The sequence below is a fragment of the Trichechus manatus genome, unplaced genomic scaffold (genome assembly GCF_000243295.1).
Source record: "Trichechus manatus latirostris isolate Lorelei unplaced genomic scaffold, TriManLat1.0 scaffold00005, whole genome shotgun sequence".
NCBI classification, from domain to species: domain Eukaryota; kingdom Metazoa; phylum Chordata; class Mammalia; order Sirenia; family Trichechidae; genus Trichechus; species Trichechus manatus.
In genome coordinates, this window is record NW_004443941.1 from 15,290,472 (window position 1) to 15,313,984 (window position 23,513).

The following is a 23,513-nucleotide window of genomic DNA, read 5'->3' on the forward strand; positions in this document are numbered from 1 at the left end:
GAACTAGGAGCTAAAAGCTATTAGCTGGTTGATATAAGGCTGTAAAGGCATAAAGTCTCCCTCTTCCCAATCCCCAGCCTACTCTATAAACACTACTAATAGCTCCCAGATGTTTTCTATATGTATAAACTTCTGTACATAGATGTCATTTCCTTATCATTTTGATGGCTGCCTATTCTAACAAATGAATATACAAAATTTACTTAATAAATGTTTTACTGGTATTTTTTTAAAATAAATCTGAGATTCTTTTATAGGTTATTTAATCACTTTTACACTGATTACATTGATTTTACTTCGATAAAAGTTATGTTTGGTCTTAATTCTATCATCTTTTGTTACAATTTCTGTTTTTATGCCTTCCTTTAAAAAAATTATTTGTTTAATGCTCATGTTTTCTTGATTTTGGGATTTCCTTTCTCATCTAATTACTATTTCTTGGACATGTTATCAGGAGGGACCAGTCCCTGGAGAAGGACATCGTGCTTGGTAAAGTAGGTGGTCAGCGAAAAAGAGGAAGACCCTCAATGAGATGGACTGACACACTGGCTACAATGATGGGCTCCAGCATTAAGACCTGTGAGGATGGTGCAGGACCGGGCAGTGTTTAGTTTTGTTGTACACAGGGTGGCTGTGAGTCGGAACTGACTTGACAGCACTTAATAACACAACAACTTCTCATGACTATTATTTTGACAGTACAAAGATTTATAATATTAAATTCTGTTCTGAGATATAATATTAACAAAAATCTTTGTAGGAGAACCTGACACTGGCTACTGGACATCATGGAAGCAGGCTACTCAAGGCAGGAACATGAAACGTGAGTTGTGGAAGTGCAGATCCCCACTTATACCTAAAAAATACACTTTTCCCTAAGTCAACCGGCCCAATTTTTAATGGATCTGGAACACTCTCTGACTGGGTCTTGTTACAGGCCCCTTGTGCTACACTTTTAATTAAAAATCCCAAATCAATTAAAGCGTGACAGGATACTCCCCGCCCTCAGACTGTTGTTATTTATTGTATTTCTGCATTGTCCTTGTAATCTTTGTGGATATGAATCAATAACAATGTATCCTAGGGGGGAAAAAAGCTATTAAAAAAACCATATATATAAATTAAACAGGTAAAGCTTTACTTTTCATAATAATTTTCAACAACTAAAAATGCAACATATGCCATGTATACTATCACATTACCTACGCTACATGTTTTCCAGTGCTCTCTATTTGTACACACTGCACTTGGTGGTAACAGTGAGTACTTTTTTGCTCTCCCATAGTAGCCTGTAAGGTATCAAAGGCACTAGTCCTGAACCTCTGAAGACAGCATAAGAAAAAGTTTTCTCTGAAACCTCAAAGTAGTTTTTTAGCAGTCAATGTTATAATAAAGAGTCAAGGTGTTTGCTATGTTTTCCTTTTTCATGTGTGTGAAGGGGAGGGGGAATTAAAAAAGTTTTTCTGCTTCAAAGAGCTTTCTCAAAGTGGAAATAAATGAAATCAATGCAAATTAATTTTTATTACATGTCATCATGGACAAACACTGTTCTGTTTTTCTGGCTTTCATGACAGTTGAATTCAAGGTAATGGGTACATATGTGCTTTTCTGAAGTTCCATGTATGAATTTGGACGTATTGGGCGTTCCTTGTTCTTACATGAAAGGAATTGGTGTTCTGACTTCAAGAACAAATTAAAAAAAACAAACAAACAAATCTAACTTGTCTTTGATTTGAGTCTGGGCTAATTACCAAGGAACATTCAGCAATGTTTTCAAATATTTAGATACCCTGTGAAACTGCAATCAGGGAAGGGCCGATTCTAAGAACTATGCAACAATAAAGAAACGAGGGAAGAATTATAAGCCTAGATGCCACGTTCAGAGCAAAACATCAGTAATCTTCTCACTCTTGCAATACTTATAAATAAAGTAGGAAAAAATAATAGGAATTATATGAATACTGTGAAATAAAAAGTGCATGCAGAACTGGGTGATTTTTTTTCATTAAATTTGCTACTTATTCCAGTTCAATAAAATGCACTTGGTGCATTAACAACTTAAGACAGAAGAGTAGTTACATCTTTGCTGTTCCTTCTTGAGAGCAAAAGAATGAATACCGATCAATTTCCCTGGCTTAAACTCAATTGTCTTAAAACATGTTATTTTGTAACTTGAACATCTATGTTATGTGTTGAAAGTTCAAATCAGAAAGTAAAATCCTACAGAAAGCCAGAAAGTCATCAATATGTCTAGACGGACGTTTGCTTGTAGTTTTTGGTATCCAAGACCTTTTTTCCACACATTGCACAGATGCCTAAAACAAAAGAAAACATGTGAACAATCAAATCATGATACCAAGGATATGGTTTATTTAAATCAATTCTGAAGCTCAAAACATAATGTAATAGCAGCAGAAAAGAGAAGAAGAAAATACCTAGTTTTAACTATGAACAAGTTCAAGTTTCACTTTGCCTTGGAGAGAGTAGCTGACTAACAGGATTTATGAAAAGCTACTCCTTTTCTGTTATTCAAATCAGCACTGAATGAAGCAAGTTTGATGAGAATAGAAAAATGGTATTAAGAGAAACGTACCCTTTTTGTAGGCACAGCCCTGACAGTAATGAGAACCAGGTTGGTGCACAGAACTTTTGCAAATTCTGCAAGTGGAGAACTTATTCTTTCCATATGGATCAAACCTAGATATTTGGGGGAAAAAAGAAAGAAAAATGTACAATATAATAGAAGTTCTCTTCAACAGCCCCACTCACACAATGCACAGGATGAATCGATACTGCCCACGCCCTCTCTCAAACTCCACAACAGACAGGCCCAGGGCTCTTTCAGCTGGCAGGTGACTCTCAAGTACGCCTGTGTCCCTCTGCTCCTTCCATCTAAGCTGTACACTTAGGAAGCATCAGTTGTATTTACTTTCAAACCTATTTGTGCCAGTTGTGTTTGTCATTCTATTTCAACGATGTAACTAAATGGTACGGAAACTGATGGAATGGGAGTGTAATAAACAGTGGCTGTTTCTATAAAAACTACATTTAATGTTTTAGGATGACTAGATAGATATGACTCATTAAAAGTGCTACTGAATGAGGTATGGGTAAGACAACTGTTAGAAATTGGGGATGAAATCCCAAGTGGAAGGACTTTACACTCTACAAGTGTCAGCTCTTGTTCTACTTTAAAGATACAGAAAATATGTATTCTGGTTATGATTTGTGAGAAAAGTGATGTAAAACTCTTATCAGCAGACTCATATTCAAAAGGACTTGTCTCATTACTAAAAGACTGATGAATGCATGTGCAGTTCTGTGTTTTACTCTAAGATAAGGGGTTTGCATATCTTTCCATGATTTCCTACATTAACTGACGTTGTCAATTAACTGACCCAATTCTTCTGGACAAAAGAGCTTCTACATATAAAAATGCCACCTTGGAGTGACTGTAGTGCAAAATAACTTTAGAGAAAATATTTCCCCCTAAATTGGCAATAACTCTCTAATTTGAAACCGCTTCCCCAACTACAGGACGAATTTTTGTAATGCTACTCATATACTGAACACCAACACTGTCCTAGACCTGCCCTCTTCTCTTGGGGTACAGTACAGCAGCCCATTTTCGAAGGTTAATTTTTCCAAGCTCAAAAGAATGTGGTTTCACTCCCCACAACAGAAGACAGACACTGTCCTTCCTTTCAGCAAGCTCAATTTTTTTGGACCTGTGTTTGGAGATTACTTTTTCTTAAAACTGTATTTCATTACTCTGAGATGTTTTTCTCTCTTTAATGATGTATCAATGACTGTGGTGCCATGGGTCGCTTCTGTGCGGCCTTTCTCGCCATGGTCTTCTAACTCACACCCAAATGACTGAGTGGGACTGTGCAAATGGAGTAACTGTGGCCTACCAAGGGGACTGGTCAGTTTTGCCATCCCGTTGGGCTTGAGGTAAGCCATCTCACAGGTGAAAAAGAGAGGATCCTAATACCACCAAGGAAAAACAGACAGGAGCAGAGACCATGTCCTTTGGAACCAGGACCCCTGCACTGAGAAGTCCTGGAATCAGGAGACTGAGCAGAGAGAGAGAGAGCGCTGTAACACTGAAGACGGCAAGAAGTGAGTGCAGGAGGAACCAGCAGGAGACCAAGCAGTTGGCTTCCTGGCCCACGCAGTGAGAAAGCTGAGTGCCTGGGGTGCCTCTGGGGACTTACTGGCAGGGGCTAAATAGCTTTATAACACTTGCCTGAGCAGGGCAGAGGCCTAAGGCCAGAGAGTGGTGTGCCTGCGAGCATAGCTGAGAAGAGGCTGTCCTGATGGAAGAGCTGTATTCTGAGTCCTTCCTGAGCCTGAACTGTAACTTGTTATTTCCCTAATAAACCCCATAATCCTGAGTATGGTCTGTGAGTTCTGTGTGGCCACTACAATGAATTATTGAACCCAGCACAGAAGCAGAGAGTTCTGTGGGAGGGATCGCTGGTGTCAGACTTGGTAAAGATGGTGGAGAGAGGAGGCATGTCTGACCTCCACCTCATAGGAATCAGCCTTGGGCTGTTGATCTTGAGTCTCCTTCCCCCTTGGGAAGTTAGAGGTCAGACGCCACTGCCATGTCGTTTTTACAACGATGCTATCTTAGATTTAACATAATACAGTAGCATAGTTTCCCAAGTGAGGTATTTAGAACACCCAAAAGTAATAGCCACTATTAAATAATATCAAAGAAAGTTTGGGAATACAGAGGAACTGAAAGTATATAAAACCATACAATCTGTACAAATAACTTAGTTATTTGTAATAACTGGATGGTCTTAGAAGACAGAATAAGTCAGTCAACAATACATAGCGTGATACTGCACTGAAGATTAAGTCTACTGTGCTGTTTCCTATCCACTGTTTAATAAGCACCTACTAGGTGCCAGGCACTGTATATAGTAGAAGCTTTATTGTTATTATTTCTAATACTTGGGACATCATAAAACAGGTACTTATTCATTCACCAAATACGTATATAGTGAGTGCCTACCATACATCCGGTACTGTTCTAAATACCAGTGATGAACATGATAGACAAAGGCCGTGCCCTCAGCAAGGTGACATTCTAGAAGAGCAGACAGACAATAAATAAGAAAGAAAACAAACACCCTAGTGAGAAAAACTCTTCAGACAGTGTTAAAAGCCAGGGAGAAAAATCAAACAGGATGCTGTGGCAGAGGTGAAGGGAAGGAGGGAAGAGATTAGTTTAATTCTGGTCAAGGGAGGCCCTCCGAGGCAACATTTCAGCTGAGGCCCAAGTAACAAGAAGGAGTCAGTTACGTAAGCTCTGGGGGATGAGCTCCAGGCAGTAGAAGCGACAAGCACAAATCTCTTCAATGGGAGTGGGCCTGGCAAACCTGATATGGCTGGTGTATGATGAATGTGGAGCAGAGTGGCGTAACAGGAAGTCAGAGAGGTGGGAGAGGTCATTCCATGGAGGGCCCAGTAAAAACATGGTAGGGAGTTTGGATTTTATTCTACGTGAAAAAGTAAATTGCTGAGGGTTTTAAGCAGAGGAATTATATGACCTTTTAAAGGGATCACTCTGGTTACTATGAGGAGAGAAGACTACAGAAAAAGCAGTGGATAATTACGTTATTATGGTATCCCGGTAAGAAATAATAGTGGGTTGGAATAGGACAGTAGCAGTGAGTTGGAGAGAAGCAGTGAATTCAGGATATATTTCGGAGGTAGAGCCAAAAGAAGTAGCTGATGGATATGGGAAGTAAGGGAAAGAGAGGAATCCGCGAGGAATTCTAGCTTTTAGGCTTGAACAAGTAGACTGGACAGTGATGTCACTCACTGTAATGAAAAGACTGAAGGAAAAACAGGTTGCTTGTTAGATATCAAATTGGATAAGTCAAACAGGCAGTTAGATACGCAAGTCTGGAGCTCAGGATTGCTCAGGATTGGAGATATAAATCTGAGAGTCACTGACATATAGTTTGAATTTAAAGCCACTGGTCTAGAGAAAGTCCCTTTGGGAGCAACTATAAACAGAAAAAAAAGTGAAGGGTTGAATCCTGAGGCATTCGATTAAGAAAGATCAGTCAATGAGCTGGGAGGAAAACCAGGAGAGTGCGATATCCCAGAAGACAAAAGAATAAAGGGTTTCAAAAAAGAAGCAGTTGTTAAGAGGTTAACTAAGATACGAGCAGAGAAGTTGCCATCAGCTTGGACGTCACCTGTGATCCTGACAAGAGCAGCGTCGGGGGTGTGGTGAGGATGAACACCTGACTAAAGTGGCTGAAGGAGAGAATGGAATTTAAAGACTTTAAGAAAGTGTCTAGACAAGGCATTTGAGAACTTTTGCTGTGAAGGGAAGCAAGGAAATGAGGTGACAGCTGGAAGGATTCATGGAATTTGTAAGACTGAGAGAATTAAGCATGATGTAAAAAATTGTTTTTAAGATGGGAAACATTTTTATCCCCATTCTCAGATGAAAGAAACTGAAGTTCAGGAAGGTTAAGAAACTGGCTTAACTTGCTTAAGGTCACTGTCACTAGACAGTGACAGGGCCTGGGGTTCAAATTTAGGTCTGACTCCAAAGCTTATGATCCTTCCACGTTTCCCTGTTGCCTCTGATTTGAACCTGCTGCTGTCAATTCCGACTTATAGTGACCCTATAGGACAGAGCAGAACTGGCCCACAGGGTTTACAAGGAGCGGCTGGTGGATATGAACTGCCGACCTTTTGGTTAGCAGCCAAATGCTTAAGGATACTGAAAAACTAGATAAAATAAAAGCTACGTGTTTCGGTAAAATTATAAAAAGAAACTGGCAATAATATCTTCCTACCTTGTTACGATGAGGAGGAATACGGTAAAACTAGTAGATTACAACTGACAGCTTGGCTGTGCGTGCTAGGGACCAGCTAACTCTACGTTATCTCACAATGGAATAATAAACAACAAATTCACTCCAGTAGGCTTAATATTAAAAACAGTGGAAATATCTTTGACTGCTCTATACTTACCTCGCTTTTTTTGAAGTCAAAGCTTTATTTTCATTCAGCTTTCTTCCACCACTTTCTATATGAAAATACACATATATTTTAGTGGGTTATTTCTATACATTATATAATGTAAAACAATTAGCTAAAACATTCATTCTTTGACCTCTTACCAACACAAAAGCCTATATCAAAATTTTTTTAATCTTCATTTAATAGCCTCTATTAAGACACTGGAAACCCTGGTGGTATGGTGGTTAAGAGTTCAGCGGCTAACCAAAAGGTCAGCAGTTCGAATCCACCAGGCACTCCTTAGAAACCTTATGGGACAGTTCTACTCTGTCCTATACGGTCACTATGAGTTGGAATTGACTCGACAGCAACGGGTTTGGTTGTTTTTTTTTTAAATTAAGACACTACTTAGTTTAAAAGAATAAAATTATTTATTAAGGAAACAATAAATTGTATAAAACACAATTATTTCATTGCTCAGAACTCAGACTACTACTTTAGAAATAGGATCGCGTTTACTGGAACTACTGTAAAATCTAGAAGCCGTTACTTTGGTGCCATAGACCTTGAATACGGTGAAAGTATTTTTTTGTTGTTGTTGTTTATCCTTCTCTTTGAAAACAGCTTCACTGTAAATATTTAATGATTATGGATAGAGAAAGAGTTTAAGTGATTTTTTCAAGAATATAAAAATCAGCTGAGGAGAGGGGGAATTAAATACAGACTAATTTTTGCTATCTCCTGTCTACCAAATTAGGAGCCCTGGTGGCACAGTGGTGAAAGTGCTGGACTGCTAACTGAAAGGTCAGCAGTTGGAAACCCCCAGCAGCTCCACGGGAGAAAGATGTGGCAGTCTGCTCCCATAGAGATTTACAGCCTTGGAAACCTATGGGGTCGCTATAAGTCGGCATTGACTCGATGGCAGTGGGTTTGGTTTGGGTTTTTTTACCATGTAACTGAGAGAACTATCATACAGAAGATATTAACTTGTTAGGGGGTACAGTATTCTTTACTGTTTAATAGAGGAAATAGTTGGTACGTACACAACATTTCATTTTACAAATAATGTAAAACCTAAAAACACTGACACAAAGTATTTGATTCAATTTCTATTTTCTACAAGAAAAAATACCTGTGGTATTCCTTGCACCGTCTTTCCATGTATCTGGAGTGATAACAGTACCAAGTTTCTTTTCACCTGTTGTAACAGGATAGAAAAAGTGAGGGGGATTAGCGTTCCCTAGGTAATAAATACACTACACTGTACCTATGGTGCGCAAGGTGTCAGCAGTCACTCTACAGGAGGAGTCCATCAGTGCTGGGTACGGACCAGTGAACGGAGACTCAAGATGCTAACTGTGGGCAACAGAGAGCTGACCCCTCAGTAAAATCTGTGGGATGACAAGACGACTTATACTAGGCTTTCACTAAACAAGTGCACTTTAAATAAATACGGCAAACCTATTCATTCAACAAATATTTACTAAGCATCAATGACGTGTAAACCACTATCCAAGGTGCTGAGAAAAATAAAACAATGAACTAGACAACGCTCTAGATTTCAGCCTTATGGTAGTACACTGGTTGCTCTAACAGCAGTTTTTAACCTGGCTTCCATGGGTGGGCCTTAGAAGATCTGTGATCAAGATGACGTTGTTCACAAATGTTTTGTATATACACTTTTAATTGATGAGAGTCCATCTTTCATCAGATTCTCATAGGCGTCAGAGACCCAAAAAAGATTAAGAATCATTAAACCAAAATATAAGCTAGAAGATAAAAAGTATAATAATTGAGTGCTAAATAAAGTACTAAGAGAAATCCCACGGGGGAAGAAATAACCTTGTCTAGGAAAACTCAGGCTAGGGGAACTTCATGGAGAAGACTACAGAGAAGGTTTCAGCGTGCGGCGATGGGGCTGTGAAGAAAGAGGAGGAGGAAAGAGGATGAAGCTCCACTAGATGCAGGACACACTCTGAGGAAAGGCACAGAAATCTCAGGGTACACACGGGCACACGAAGTGCAAAAAGGGTAAGGGTCACTGAACATGACGTTGGAAAGACAGGTTGGGCCTTTTTGTGGAAGGTCCTGAATTCCAAATATAGAAAACCAAGCCTTATTCTCTGGACACTGGGAATTTATTAAAGGTTTTTGCACAGAGAAATGACAGGCTGCACTTGTAGTTAGTGCGGTTCAAACGTCTGCTGGGCTTACTCTAAGCCACGTCCTGGCACGTGACGAACAGGAATGGATAAGACTAGGTCCCCACCCTTCTGTGCTAGTGCCTAGCATTTAGTACAGTACAATAAATACCAGTTTCGTGACTGAAAAGGGAAGATGAGAAAATGCAAGAGGGAAAAGTAGAGTCAAGGTTTAAATTTTTAGGTGGAGAAAGACTTGAGCTTTTTTATATGGAAGGGGAGCTGATGAAAGATTCCAGAGGAGACAGGAGAGATAAAAGGCCTGGAAAAGGGGGGGAACTACGGGAACAAAAACATGTGAGAAGAAAGTAAGATGGTAAAAGTACAGCACGAGAATAGTGAAAGTGAGAAGTTGAGAATGTTTTCATCTGATAACTTCAATTTTCTCACAGATGGAAGAAAGTAATTGTCAATAGAGAATAAAGTAGATGTGGGTTGGGCAAAGCTAAAAATACTCGGAAATTTTGGAATAGTCTCTAAGGAGAAAGGGGTGAGAGAGCTGACTAAGGAAGACTGATGAACAGTATTAAATATCTGGGAGATTAGGAACAATCAATTTTTAGCGGTACCAACTGATTCCTTTGTGCAATTTCCCCAGGTGGACCTTACTTAAGTACTGGATGGTTTAGGGAAAGAAGAGCCCAGAAGTAGGGAGAGTACTTCGAGGGGGAGGAGACTGGTGGGAGAAGATCATACTCTAAGTCAGAATGATAGGGATCCCGCTAGGGTACTGGAGGAGGAAATGAGGGGCTAGGGAAAATGTGAGCTATAGTATGGAAATAAAACACACAGGATACAGCAACTGTTTAGCTGGAGGTTTACAAAGGGATAGGGGAATAAAAGAGATGACTGAGGCTTTGTGAATGGGTGACTGGGAGGATGATGATGTCACTAAATGATGAAAGAGGAGGTACAGATTTGTGAAGTGTGATGACGAACTCAGTCTTGGAAGTATTAAACTACCAGATAACCAGGTAGAGCTTCCCAGTATTGTTTAGAAAAAGCTGTCCAGTTGGTGCTCAGGCAAGAGAGAAGTCAGGGCTGCCAATGCGGATTCAACAGTCATCTGCATAGATGTGCTCCTTGAAGCCCAACACTTCAAAGAAAAAAGCAGAGAAAAGAAGGTCAAAGACAGACCACCGGGGAACATCTGCTTTAAGAGAGGAAAGAGAAATAAGAAAACTGGAAGAGTGTAATGCTAAAAAAGCCTAGAAAGAAGTAAAGCAGGACAGAAAAAAAAAAGTCATCGACCTTGGTGACTAGATCACTGGTGAACTTTTGGAAATTCTTTCAGAAGTACGGTAAGGTAAAAGTAAGTTTGTAAGGTGCTCAAAGGCAATTGTGAAAACTTGGAGGCAATGAATGTAGCCAAATCTTTCAAAATTTTACAGTGACTGGAAAGACAGAACTAAGGTGGTTGCTTGAGAGGGCAGCTTTATGTACAGGAGAGCTTATTTATAGAATGGAATGAGCTGATATAATGGGAGATAAGAAAAATATAATAGAGAGGGTATATTTTCAATTAAGGAACAAGATGATACAGGAGGTAGGAAGGTTTTGACCAAAGAAATAATAAAGGGTTAGATTTACGAAAGAGCAGAGAAGAAGAAAGGGAATGAGCTTTTATGACACACATCCTCCCCCAGGATCAAATATGTATATTTTATTTTAATACCACACCCGATCTTGGATTCCCAAAATTATTATGTACCTTGAGAAATTAATTCTCACAGTTTCTCCAGGATTTTCAAAATCCCTGGGACAAAGCACCTACAGTACTAAGGTGCATTACACACAACAAATGAAACCAGACAGAATTGCTGTCGTCTCAAAAGTCAAACTATACAGAATTAACCCAAGTTACATGGAAGGCCAAACTTTGAAATTTAAGAACTGCATGATGTAAGAGAAAAGATTATCAGGACAGGTGCATAACTGAAACATATTTAAGTCACATTCACTCAAACAACCAACCAAACAAAAACTGCTCAGTGCAGGAAGGAAAAGAGTTAAAGTATGTCAGTGTCAAAGGCTTAATGTGCTTTTTGAGATGATGAGAATGTTCTAAAATGGATTGCGGTGAGGGTTGCACAATTCTGCGAATATACTAAAAACCACTGAATTGTACACTTTAAATGGGTGAATTGTATGCTACGTGGATTATATGTCAATGAAGTTGTAATTAAAAAAAGCTTAATGAGAGAAAACAGCCAGATATATTAACCAGAAGATAAAAGAGACTTGGGGGGTATGACAGCTGTTTTTAAGCACATGAACGGCTTGTTAGATCAAAAAAAGGTCCCTAGGTGGCACAAATGGTTTGCTCTCGACTGCTAACCTAACAGTTGGCAGTTTGAACCCATTCAGTGGTCCCTCAGAAGAAAAGGCCTGGCAATCTGCATCCATTAAGATTACAGCCAAGAAAACCATATGAAACAGTTCTACCCTGTAACACCATGAGTTTGAATCGACTGGACAGCAACTAACAACATGATTAAAAAGCCGTAAGACATTTTCTAGAAATCTGACGAGTCTGCATTAGAATCACTGGGTGCCAACTATAGGTGAGCAGACTTTTCTAAAAGTCAACCACGTCTACGTAGACTGCTTTGGAGGTGGTGAGACTCTCCTGTCCCTGCCTGCTGCAATACCGTAGGTATTCATGCAAAGAGTATCTAAGCCATTGGATGGGAAGGTGACTTAGGGTTGACAGATAAAATGTTGTTAGGTGCCGTGCAATTGGCTGCAACTCACAGCGACCGCATGAATAACAGAATGAAGCACTGTCCGGTCCTGTGCCATCCTCACAATATTAATTATGTCTGAGCCCATTGTTACAGTCACTGTATCAATCATTTTGTTGAGGGTCTTCCTCTTTTTTCAATGACCTCTAGTTTACCAAGCATGACGTCCTTCTCCAGGGATTGGTCCCTTCCGATAACACATCCAAAGTAACCGAGATGAAGTCTCGCCATCCTTACCTGCCTAGTTAAACGAATTTCAGAAAAACAACGAGTAATAGTTTTAGTAAAGCATGTCCTAAATCTTGCAAGGGACAACAAACATGGCCGAATCCCAAATACTGCAAGGGACATACTCATACTAAAAAATAATCCGTGGTTTATCTGAAATTTAAATTTAACGGAGCGTCCTGTGTTTTTATTTGCTACCTCTGGCAACAAGATCCTGTAGATGTGATTTTTAAGATCCATTCCAACCCTCAGGGTCTGTGAGGCGAAGGAATCAGTCAAGAAGCTGTTTGGGATGAGATCGGGGCTGGGGGCAGTCAACGAGAATAGACAAAATGATGCAGAGCTGAGACCATTCTGAATGAAAAATATATGGTAGCTAGGAACCCTGGTGGCGCAGTGGTTAAAGCTCTCGGCCTCTAACAAAAGGTTGACGGTTTCAACCCACTAGGCGCTCCGCGGGAGAAAGATGTAGCAGCTGGCTTCCGTAAAGATTACAGCCTTGGAAACCCTATGAGGCAGTTCTACTCTGTCCTATATGGTCTCTATGAATCGGAATCGACTCGATGGCAGCGGTGGTTTTTGGTGAAATATGGTCGCTTGCAGCCCTGGTGGCGCAGTGCTTAAGAGCTCGGCTGCTAACCAAAAGGTCAGCAGTTCGAACCCACCAGCGCTCCTTGGAAATCCTATGGGGCAGTTCTACTCTGTCCTACAGGGTCGCTATGAGTCAGAATTCCCTTCACGGCAACGGGTTTGGTTTAGTTTTTGGTACGGTCACCGGAGAAGCGGCAAGAAGGTCAAAGGGCAGGGTAGCAAAACAGAGGCTACCATCAAGACACCTGCGAGAGAAGGAAAAACAAAGAAAAGGCAACGGTCCCGGGGGAGTCCAGCTAGGTTCTCCTAGCCTCTTTCTCCCGCAGAATCGTACCCTTAACTCACATTTTTCGCACACCATCCTTTAGAGGACGACGGTTCCCTCAACAGCAGTAGCTGCGGCCGCTCCAAAACATCAACACTACTGCCCGTAAACGATTCTACTTCCGGGTACGTAGATCTACTTCCGGGTACGTAGATCTACTTCCGGCCTCTAAACCCTACTCTCGGGCCTATCCTGCACCTGGAAAGCCGCGGGAGCAATAAACGCGAGTCGGTGGGCGGGGCTGCTTCATTTGTCCACCTCTTCATTTTTGCGATTGGCTGTTAGGGCTTGAGTTTCCGCCCCCACGACCTTGCGCCTGCGCGAGGGTCAGGGCATCGAGACACACCTGATGGTGGGTAGTGGCAGCTTCCGCTTCCCATCGGCGGGCGGGAGAGTTAGGTAAGTCCAGCTGGAGCCCCCGGTACGCTCGCCTCCCGGAGGTGCGAGCAACCCCCGCCAACTGCCGAAGTCTGCGCGAATCTCTGCCCTACCGTCCGCTTGAGCGCCACCATTCTGTTGTGACCCAGGGGCTTCCCTGGTGGACCGACCTTCGTTCGGATCCGACTTTTGTCTCTATACCTCAGGTTTCCCTGGTGTTCTTTGATTATGTTTCTCAGCACGTTCTTTGCCACCTATAATCACGGCACGTGAAGCTTGGGTAGAGCCCTGATGGACCAGTTTGGGGTGAGGCTGCAGATGAATGTCCCGCGATTCCCAGGACAGCTCTGGAAGCAGCTCAGAGGAGCCTTCTCTCCCGCTGTGATACCTGTCGATCTGGGCCAGGTCTAACCTACCGCGCCAGGGCGGTGGCCTCCCGATGGGGCGCATGTTAGGCGTCCTCCTGGGCACGCCAGGGCCTAACACAGCGCCTGTTTCTCAGGGAGGGCCCCCGCGTTTATTTGTGGGCAAACTCTACCTACTCTTTCATGCGTTCATTCAACAAGCGTTTGAGTATGCGTACTGCTCATTGTCTTAGATCCAAATCTACTGATATCGGTTGGCATTTTGAGAATGGCCCAGACGAATGGTGTCCGAAGGGGTATCTGTTGTGAGAATATTGCTCTTCTTTCCCAGTTAGCTGAGGATAGAACCCGTGAGAAACTTCGTCTCTTCTTGCCCTTCAGTCTCTTCCTGACGCCTGGTGTGAGGCTTTGGAATGGCTTTAGCACTTCGGAGCTTAGGACCTTGGACGTGTCTTCTAACATATCTTAATTTGTTTCCTTATCAGTAAAATATTTCCCTTTGAAAATTATTCTCTCGCGTGCTCTTTCCCACTCGCTAAGTATGTATGTATATGTGTCACAAATACACTTTTTTCCTCCTTCCGTTAATGTTCTCCTTTTGATTGGAATCTAGCACCTGTAACATCATTCGTTAAGTATCCATCTGAGAGGCATTATCATTTTGGTATTTCTGGAGCACTGGGATCCCTTAGGAGTACCTGAGTCGGGGCTCCTCAGAAGAGAGGCCTGGCGATCTGCTTCAGAAAGATCCCAACCTTGAAAACCCTGTGGAGGACAGTTCTACCGTGCAACACGTGGGATCGCCATGAGTCAGAAGGGACTGGATGGCAACTGGTTTTTGGTTTTGGTTTTTGGGATCCCTTAGCATAATGCTCTTTGAACTCCATTGATTACCTTGGCACTATCATTTGAATATTTCAGTGTGCACTTAGTATCACTTGGCATTTGCTGAACCTGTTGCTGTTGAGTCCATTCTGACTTATAGCGACCCTACAGGACAGAGTAGAACTGCCCTATAGGGTTTCCAAAGAATGGCTGGTGGATTCAAACTGCCCACTTTTTGGTTAGCAGCCAAGCTCTTAACCACTGTGCCGCCGGGTGGTACTTACTAGACGATGTGAAATACTGTGATGTTGGACTAAGAATCCACAGAGGTAGAAAACAACAACTTGGCCGAAGTATTCATGGGGTTTCTAGACACCATAGGTTATATTTCCAACGGAGAACAGATGATTTAATCTGTGCAGTTTTGATATCTCCCTGATTTTGGCAGAAAAAGTAAAGTGAGTTGCTTAATTAGTCCTGGCACATGTCCCTTTTGCAGAAACCAGTCACAAATATTTGAGAAGATAGTAAATTTGTCCTTTTTAGGCTCTGAGAGCTGTTTGGGTTGAAGGATTCAGTACCATAGTAAGAGAGCCTAAGGTAAAATATGTTAAATCTACATGCGCATTTACACATATGCATCTTCCTGTTTTGAAACAAATACATTATTGCCTATAAATTGACTTTAATTCATGGCTGATTTTGAAGGGTTGGAACATTGGGGACAGTGGAAAAACTCGTTATTGAATATGCTCTTATTTCATTAATTTCTTTTTTACTAGATAGCTACCCAAGAAAACACCATGAAAGATAATGACATCAAGAGACTATTGTATGCCCATCTCCTGTGCATATTTTCAGTTATTCTAAGCACCTTCATTCCATCCCTCTTTTTGGAGCGCTTCTCAATATTGGAGACACACTTGACATGGTTGTGCATCTGTTCTGTTTTTGTAACTGCCGTCAATCTAGTATTATATTTGGTAGTAAAACCAAATGCACCCTCTAAAAGAAGTTCATTATCACACAAGGTAAGGCTTATTCCTTCATAACTGGTTTTTGAATGGGGCTAGTGGTTTTTTTTTTTTTTTTTTAATGGAAGAATAAAGTATTAGTCCAGTTTTCACTAACCCAATGTTCCTTTTTCAAATGTGTAGCCTGTTGCTTGCTAGAAGTCTGTCCACGATGTTTGATAGATGTTTGCTATGCAATAATTGTGAAATTAGGACAGTTTATTTTCATTTCTGAAATACAGTGGGATTTTCAGGAATTGTAAAATAGCCTCCATGGTGGCTCTGTTGTTTTGAACGCGGCCTTCCTTGACTAAATACTAGTAAAGTTTTCAGGTATTAGAATCTGTTTTCTGCAATATTAGTCACTTCCCTGCAGCGTGACATGTTGACTATTTAAATTAATAAAGACCTCACTTGCCATTGTTCACTACTATGTGTAAGCTCTCTGTTAGGTAATGTAAGGCACTTTTATTGCTCTATGATTCAAAAAGCTCAATATGTGCATATTTTACAATTAAATCTTCTTAGTTTAAACTCCAAGTCAAGCAGGTCCCACATGCTAATTTGCAGACGGCAGGTCTTTTTGCATATTGGTCATACAGTAACTTGAATGTGATTTGGGGGATTATTTAGTAATTTGCTTTTTTGTACAGATTTCCTAGGAATTTTTCTTTTTTTTTAAAATACAATAAATTATTGTAGCTCATTTTTATTCTGCAGATATTTCGTGTATCATCTTCTCAGCAGCTCTTTGGTAATAAGGGCTGTGTTTTGTGCTTTCTTGTATCCCTGCACTCTGTTATCTGTAAATAGTTCCTAAATATTGATTAAATACAGAGCTCAGTATATGCCATAGAAACAGAACCACTTTCACCCTAGTGTTTGTTGGGTTCGGGACGTAGGAGAGTGGTACTTGGCCTTTTAGCCCTTTCTACAATGCTGTATTGCAGGCTGTGTGCTTGACTGTACACAGGTTGTGTGATTTGACTCTTCAGTACTCACATCCAAAGAACATTCAGGTGTTTCACACATTACCGTAATGATTTGTATTTGTAGATAAAATGGAAGAATTTGTTATCTTTTAGGTGTTCTGATGAGTCTTTATTCATTTCTTTTTTAGGTAGCCAGATTTTTGAAGTGCTGTATCTACTTTCTTATGTCTTGTTTCTGCTTTCATGTAATATTTGTTCTATATGGAGCACCACTAATAGAGTAAGTCTGAGATTTTTACTTTATGGCAATTATATTTTAAAACACTCCTTTACTAAACAATGTGCTAACTCTGTTGGTGATTAGAGGAAAGCCTTGGTGTGTTTAATTAATGGATAGAGTAAGGATATGGGCATTATTGCTCTTTTTTTTTTTAGCAGTGTTATCCTTTTTTAAAAAAATAGTGGAATAGCTTAATTATTAAATGCCTCTATTACCTAGCCTTCTATTATCCAATTGTAGGTGGAGTAGTGGGGGGAGTGTGCACTATGCTAGAATAACAACAGTGTGGCCCTTAGAACCACTAACAGAACTTATTATTATAATGATATGTAAAATTTAGTTATAATAAGAATGTAAGAATTCTTATAATAAGACTATAAGAATTAGCAAATGCAACTGTTAGCATATCGACCCTTAGTAAATGTAATTCCGAAGTGATTGAAAAGTGTTTGTTTTCTTAAGGAAAGTCAATAGATTCCTGTATGTAATTATTTAATAAATCAATTTTTCTAGTTTAAAGGTAAAATTTGACTTGATACTTTTTTAAAACTGACTAATTTTAAATTAGTGGAATCCAAATTCATGAATATTCTTTACATAATGTTCATTATATATAGTTTGGGAAATAACAGTTGAGCAGTGATTAATGATCATGATGTGATGAGCAATGTGGTATATATATACGTACACATATATGTGTACGTATATATATAAATTTGTGTGTGTGTGTGTGTATACATATATATGGAGCCCTGGTGACGCAGTGGTTAAGAGCTACAGCTGCTAACCTAACGGTCGGCAATTTCAATCCACCAGCCGTTCCTTGGAAACCCTATGGGGCAGTTCTACTCTGTCCTATCGGGTCTCTATGAGTCAGAATGGACTCCAGTGGGTTTGGTATATATATACAAAACACATAGTTATACATACACATACTAGCAGGTTATTCTTTTCTAGCAAGGGGAGGACAAGACCTTTGTCATGGGAAATGATAGTTTCTATCTCGTGCATTTTAGAGTAGAATGAATGTCTAGAGCGGTGGTTCTCAAAGCCTAGTCCTTGAACCAGCAGCATCAGCCTTTTACAGAAATGCAAATTCACAGGCCTCAGTCAGAAACTCTAAGGGTGGGGTCCCCAGTCTTTAGCTCTTCAGGTGATTCTGATGTAAGCTCAGTTGAATCACTGGTTGCAGAGTAAGTTTCAGAGACTACTGAAAGTTAATTATGTAGAAATGGGGTTTCTTGCAATGGACAATCTCAGTAAGGAGCATAGGGTATTTGACACCTCTGAAATCTATCATTAAAGCCAGATTCTCACTAGCTTGTTTTTTATAGCTTCCATTTCAGTGGTAAAATTATTTGTAGTGATCATTTTGGTGGGCCTTAGGTTACCATTCTAAGTATAAGAAAATATTTTTATATTAAGTCTATTTATGCAACAAACATGATATATGTGTGTGAGTACACGTATGCTCACCTTTAACATTTTTTAAAAACTAATACAGTTTTTTTTTTCTAGGTTGGTATTGGAAACATTTTTATTTGCAGTTATTTTGTCTACTTTTACTACTGTGCCTTGTCTGTGCTTGTTAGGACCAAACATCAAAGCATGGCTAAGAGTTTTCAGTAGAAATGGGTAAGTTTTAGTTCTACATTTTAGTGATATTTGAAATAAGTTTTAAAAAATTAATGAAGCGGTTTTCTATTCATAGCCACTTGCTGATGGTTCCGTGAGTGTCTCTCAGCACTGTGTGGTTCTCAGACGCAAGAGGCCACCTCATTTGGGAGTTGGGAGCAGGAAGGGGTGGTATGCATTTGAGGGGGATTCAAATAGGTAGAATGATAGGCTCTTCCCTCAGCTTTGGCAAGGTCAGCTCTGCTTTTTGCTATTTTCTATGGTAAAGTTACACGTAGCCTTTTGTTTGAACAAAGGTTTCCGCTACCAAAAGAAAGCTTTGAAACCACTGCTCTGGGATGATTTTGCACTGTGATAAAATTGCTATGATTTCTACTTATACATACATCTTATAATGTAAAAATGGGGTCCACAATCCAAAAATGTTTTGTGTAACAACGATAATTTCTTGTTAGCCTCTTTTGTGGTAAGACATTAGAGTCCAGGGTTTACAGAATTTTCTTTCCTTAGTGGCTGTACATACTTTCAGCATAGCTAAGTTAAAATTTTCACTGTTTGAAAGGCATTGAAATGATGTGCATCAAAAACGGCTGAGTATAGTAACTAAGAAGGATTTTTGCAGCACACGGTTTTGTCCTGTTTGTCATGACATGATAAAAACGTCTAGAGCGCTTACTTTGTGCCCCGTGTTGTGCTGAGCTTTGTGGATTTGGCAGCATCAGCCCTGATTCTTTTCCTGGGGTGCTTGCAAGTTGAAGGGACCAGAATGAAATGAACAAACAATACAAGACTAAGATCGTGTAACCCAAACATGAAGTGCTGTCAGAAAACTCAGGGTAGGAGACCACTGAAGGATGGTGCTGGAAGGGCTTGGGCTCATGAGTGTAGTATTTGGTGAGACTAAGGGGAAAGGGACAGGCGCTCTGTGCTAGGGCGACAGCTTGAGTGAAAGCAAGCATAGAAAGTGAAAATGAAGATGGCCTGTCTTAGGTTGGGTTCTCTAGAGAAGCAAAACCAGTGAAGTATATAAACATATATATAGAGAGAGATTGTATCAAGGAAACAGCTCACACGATCGTAGAGGCTGGAACGTCCCAAGTCTGTGGATCAGGGTAGAGGCCTCTCCCAAGTCACACAGCGGCAGAAGCTGGCAAGCCCAAGATCAGAAGGTCGGAGAGCAGGGCTCCCACTCACAGGCTGTGCAGATCGATGAATCCCAGGTTTGGCAGATAAGCTGATAGCTCAAGTCCCAAGAACGGGAGATGAGATGACAGGAAGCAGCCGCAGGATCCAGAGAGAGCAAAAAGCCAGAACGTCTGCTTATATACAGATGTGGGCCACACCCCCAAGGAGACTCCCTTTCATCTGATTGGGTACTCAGAGTATATTCAATCATGGGAGTGATTACATTAAAACACAGAGAATCATGGCCCAGCCAAGTTGACACAATCTTAACCATCACTTGGCCTTTTTGAGTGATTTGGAAGAAATCAGCCTTAGTGGAGAGAGGATGCAGGCTGGACAGCTTGGCTCCGTAAATTACTAACTTTCTTTTGAAATCAGTTCTGTTTGTTCCCTTTAGAACCATCATGAAGTCTTTCATAAAGTCTCACATTCAGAAAGGCTCTAGAAAACAAAAATGTAACAATGGAAAACTTCTTTCCCAAGTAGAATTAATTTTTTTATCGTTAATTCCATTAATTTTAGTTTGAAATTGTTTACCAGTGAAAGTCTGTTGAAACATGAAACCAGTTGCTGTGGAACCGCTGGTGAATCATGGCAGCCCCATGTATGTCAGGAGGATTGTGCTCTTTGGAGTTTTCAATGGCTCACGTTCTGAAGTCGCTCACTAGGCCTTTCTTCTGAGGCATCTCCCACCTTTCAGTTAGCAGCTGAGTGCCCTAACTGTTTGCACCACCCAGGAAACATAAGAACATTTAAAATACCTTATTGGTATGGGTTGGTGGTTTCTCCAGCTTTGAATTCTGTGTCTGATAATGGCATCAATATTATATTTGGGGAAGACATGGTCATCTGTGATTTTACAGTCAGCTCTGCCATAACATGGCATATGCATTCCTAAAAATCACCACAGTAGGCACAGTTGGGCAATAAAAACCACAGGGCTTATGGGAAAGATGAGATTGGGGAATAGGGATAACATTCAAAAACTTTGTCAGTGACACATTAAAAAAAGAAAGATAGGAACTTCCTAAAAGGTGGTAAAACAGTTTTATATATGTTAAATGGTTAAGAGATACATAAATACTACAATAAATATGGCACTTTCCCCTTACAAAGCCCTGAAGTTTGCTTGTGGAAGTGGGTGTGGGGAAGGTTGCCTCTTGTGAGTTACTGTGAAGTGGTGAAGGAGGGTTGTCTGAAATCTGATGGAAAGTTAACACCAGACAGGAATGGGTGTCGTTTATAACCCACACGGTAAGCTGAGGTAGCAGCTGGTAGATTTCTTTTTTTTAAAACAGATTTCTTGAGATATAATTCATATACCCTACAGTTCATACATTTGAAGTGTATGATTCAGTGATGTTTTAGTATATTCACAGATGTGTACAACCATCACCACAGCCAATTTAGGACATTTTCATTACCTCAAAAAGAAACCTCATGCCCTTTAGCTATCCACCTCCCTTTTTGCCCAAACTCCCCAGCCCTAAGCAACCACTTTCCAACAGAAAGCAATCTACTTTCTGTCTCTAGATTTGCTTATTCTAGACATTTCATATAAATGGAATCATACAATATATGACCTTTTGTGACTGACTTTCATCACTTGGCATGTTTTTAAGGTTCATCCGTGTTGTGGCATGTATCAGTACTTCATTCCTTTCATGCCTATGTAATATTCCATTCTATGGATAGACCACATTTTCTTTATCTGTTCATCAGTTGATGGACATTTGGGTGGTTTCTGCCATTTCGCTATTAAAAGTAGTGCTTCTGTAAACATTAGTGTACAAGTTTTTGTGCGGGCACATGTTTCATTTCTCTTGAGTATATATGCCTTGAAGTGGAATTGCTGGGTCACATGATAACTATGTAATTCCACTTTTGTTTGAGGAACTGTAAGACTGTTTTCCAAAGTATCGTTTTACATTCCCACCAGCAATGTACAAGAGTTCCAGTTTTTCCGTATCCTAGCTATTGCTTGTTATTATCTGAGTTTTTGATTATAGCATCCTTGTGGATGTGAAGTGGTATCTCATTGTGGTTTTGATTTACGTTTCCCTGATAACTAATGATGTCAAGCATCTTTTCATGTACTTATTGGCCATCTGTATACCTTCTTTGCGAAATGAGTATTTGCAGTGCAGTGAATTACTTAATATGGCTCTTTTAGCCGTGCATGGTCTTATAACTCCCATACAATGATTGGGTGGGACTATGCAAATAAGGTGCTTGTGGCCCACCAAGTGGATTGGACAGCATTGCTAATTATGCAGATAAGTTGCATGCAACCCAGGGGGGGGATTGACACCAGGCAAATAAGGTATATGAAACTAACAAGGGGATTGGTCAGTTTTGCCATCCCACTGGGCTTAAAAAGAGACCCAGTCCCAGAGCAGAGGGGGGACCTCACTACTATCAAGAAAGAAAAGCCAGGCACGGAGCACGTCCTTTGGACCTGGGGTTCCTGTGCTGAAAACCTCCTCAACCTAGAAGATAGAGAGCTGTAGCACTGGCGAGATAGTGGCGACAAGCGCAGCAGAGAAGTGGCAGCAGGAGATGGTGCAGTAGGCTTCCCAGCCTATGGAGTGAGGCAGCTACAGTGAGCCTGCTGATGCACGGAGTGAGAGAGCTGAGTGCCTTTGGGCCGAGGGTTCCTGGTGGAGTGGGGTGCCTCTGGGTACTTACCAGCTAAGCTAAAGAGCCTTGTAACACTTGCCTGAGCAGGACAGAGGCCAGGCCAAGAGGAGCCTGTCCTCAGGGGGCTGAGAAGAGCCTCTCATCTGGAGGCCGAGTGTGAGGTTCCAGACTCAAGCAGGGCCCAGCAGTGGAGGCCTGCCTGTGGGCGTGGCGAAGAAGCTATGGTGATCAAAAACTGTATCCTGAGTCGTTCTGGATCCTGAATTGTAACTTGTTACTTCCCTATTAAACCCCGTAACTGTGAGTATGATCTGTGAGTTCTGTGTGGCCATTGCAACAAACTATCGAACCCAGCAGAGAAGTAGAGAGTGCTTGTGTCAGAACTGGTAGAAAAGTTGGAGAGAGGAGATATGTCTAACCTCCATCTCGTAGGCATCAGCTTTGGGCCAATGTTGATCTTAATTCTCTGTCGCCTCTCCACCTCCTCCCCCCCCATGAGGTTAGAGGAGGTCAGATGACACCACGCTGCCATTCTACATTATTCAAATCCTTCGTCCATTTTTTCATTGGGTTATTTGTGCTTTGTTATTGAGGTGTAAGAATTCTTTATATACTCTGGATATTAATCCCTTATCAGATACATGATTTGCATATATTTCTCTGATTCTCTGGGTTGTCTTCATTTTCTTTTTTTTTTTGAAGCAAAAAAGCTTTTAATTTTGATGAAGTCCAATTTATCTGTTTTTTCTTTTGTTCATGCTTTTAGTGTTTTATCTAAGAAACCATTGCCAAACTTGTGGTTATGAAGATTTACTCTTAAGTTTTTTTAAGAGTTTCACAGTTTTAGCTCGTACATTTAGGACCTTGATCCATTTTGATTTAATTTTTGTACAAAGTGTGAGGTAGGGGCCCAGCTTCATTCTTTTGTGTGTGACTATCCAGTTGTCCCAGCACCATTTGTTGAAAAGACTATTTTTTTTTTTTTTTAAGTTTTTTTTTTATTTTTTATTGTACTTTAGGTGAAGGTTTACAGAACAAATAGTTACTCATTAAACAGTCAGTACACATATTGTTTTGTGACCTTGGTTAACAACCCCATGACATGTCAACACTCTCCTTTCTCGACCTTTTTTTTTTGGTGAAAATATACATAGCCAAAGATACACCATTTC

The 23,513-nt window shown here is 40.6% G+C and overlaps 2 protein-coding genes across 4 annotated transcripts in view; one reads left to right on the forward strand and one right to left on the reverse strand.

Moving 5' to 3' along the window:
• Positions 1-593: 593 nt before the first annotated feature.
• CRIPT (CXXC repeat containing interactor of PDZ3 domain) lies at positions 594-13,217 on the reverse strand. The gene is made up of 5 exons (XM_004369492.2): positions 13,109-13,217; positions 8,132-8,197; positions 7,012-7,066; positions 2,594-2,697; positions 594-2,315 (listed from the first exon to the last, which is right to left on the reverse strand). The coding sequence occupies exons 1-5, from the start codon at positions 13,122-13,124 to the stop codon at positions 2,251-2,253; spliced, it is 306 nt and encodes a 101-aa protein (XP_004369549.1). The 5' UTR covers positions 13,125-13,217; the 3' UTR covers positions 594-2,250.
• A 194-nt stretch (positions 13,218-13,411) lies between these two features.
• PIGF (phosphatidylinositol glycan anchor biosynthesis class F) overlaps positions 13,412-23,513 on the forward strand; it is a 29,047-nt gene continuing 18,945 nt past the window's right edge. For all 3 annotated transcript variants that reach the window (XR_002824786.1, XM_004369494.2, XM_023735444.1), the window contains exons 1-4: positions 13,412-13,487; positions 15,439-15,687; positions 16,790-16,881; positions 18,400-18,516. Coding sequence is in view for 2 of the 3 variants with exons in the window: in XM_004369494.2 (XP_004369551.1) it covers positions 15,460-15,687; positions 16,790-16,881; positions 18,400-18,516 (437 nt within the window). In the remaining variant the exon portion in view is untranslated. The remainder of the gene's footprint in view (positions 13,488-15,438; positions 15,688-16,789; positions 16,882-18,399; positions 18,517-23,513) is intronic.

Bases quoted from the DNA above. Each gene is read 5' to 3' on its own strand.
- CRIPT (XM_004369492.2), bottom strand. The intron at 7,067-8,131 runs GTATTTTTTCTT...ATTTTCATATAG, and splicing joins CGGTGCAAGGAATACCACAG to AAAGTGGTGGAAGAAAGCTG. The intron at 2,698-7,011 runs GTAAGTATAGAG...CCAAATATCTAG, and splicing joins TTGACTTCAAAAAAAGCGAG to GTTTGATCCATATGGAAAGA.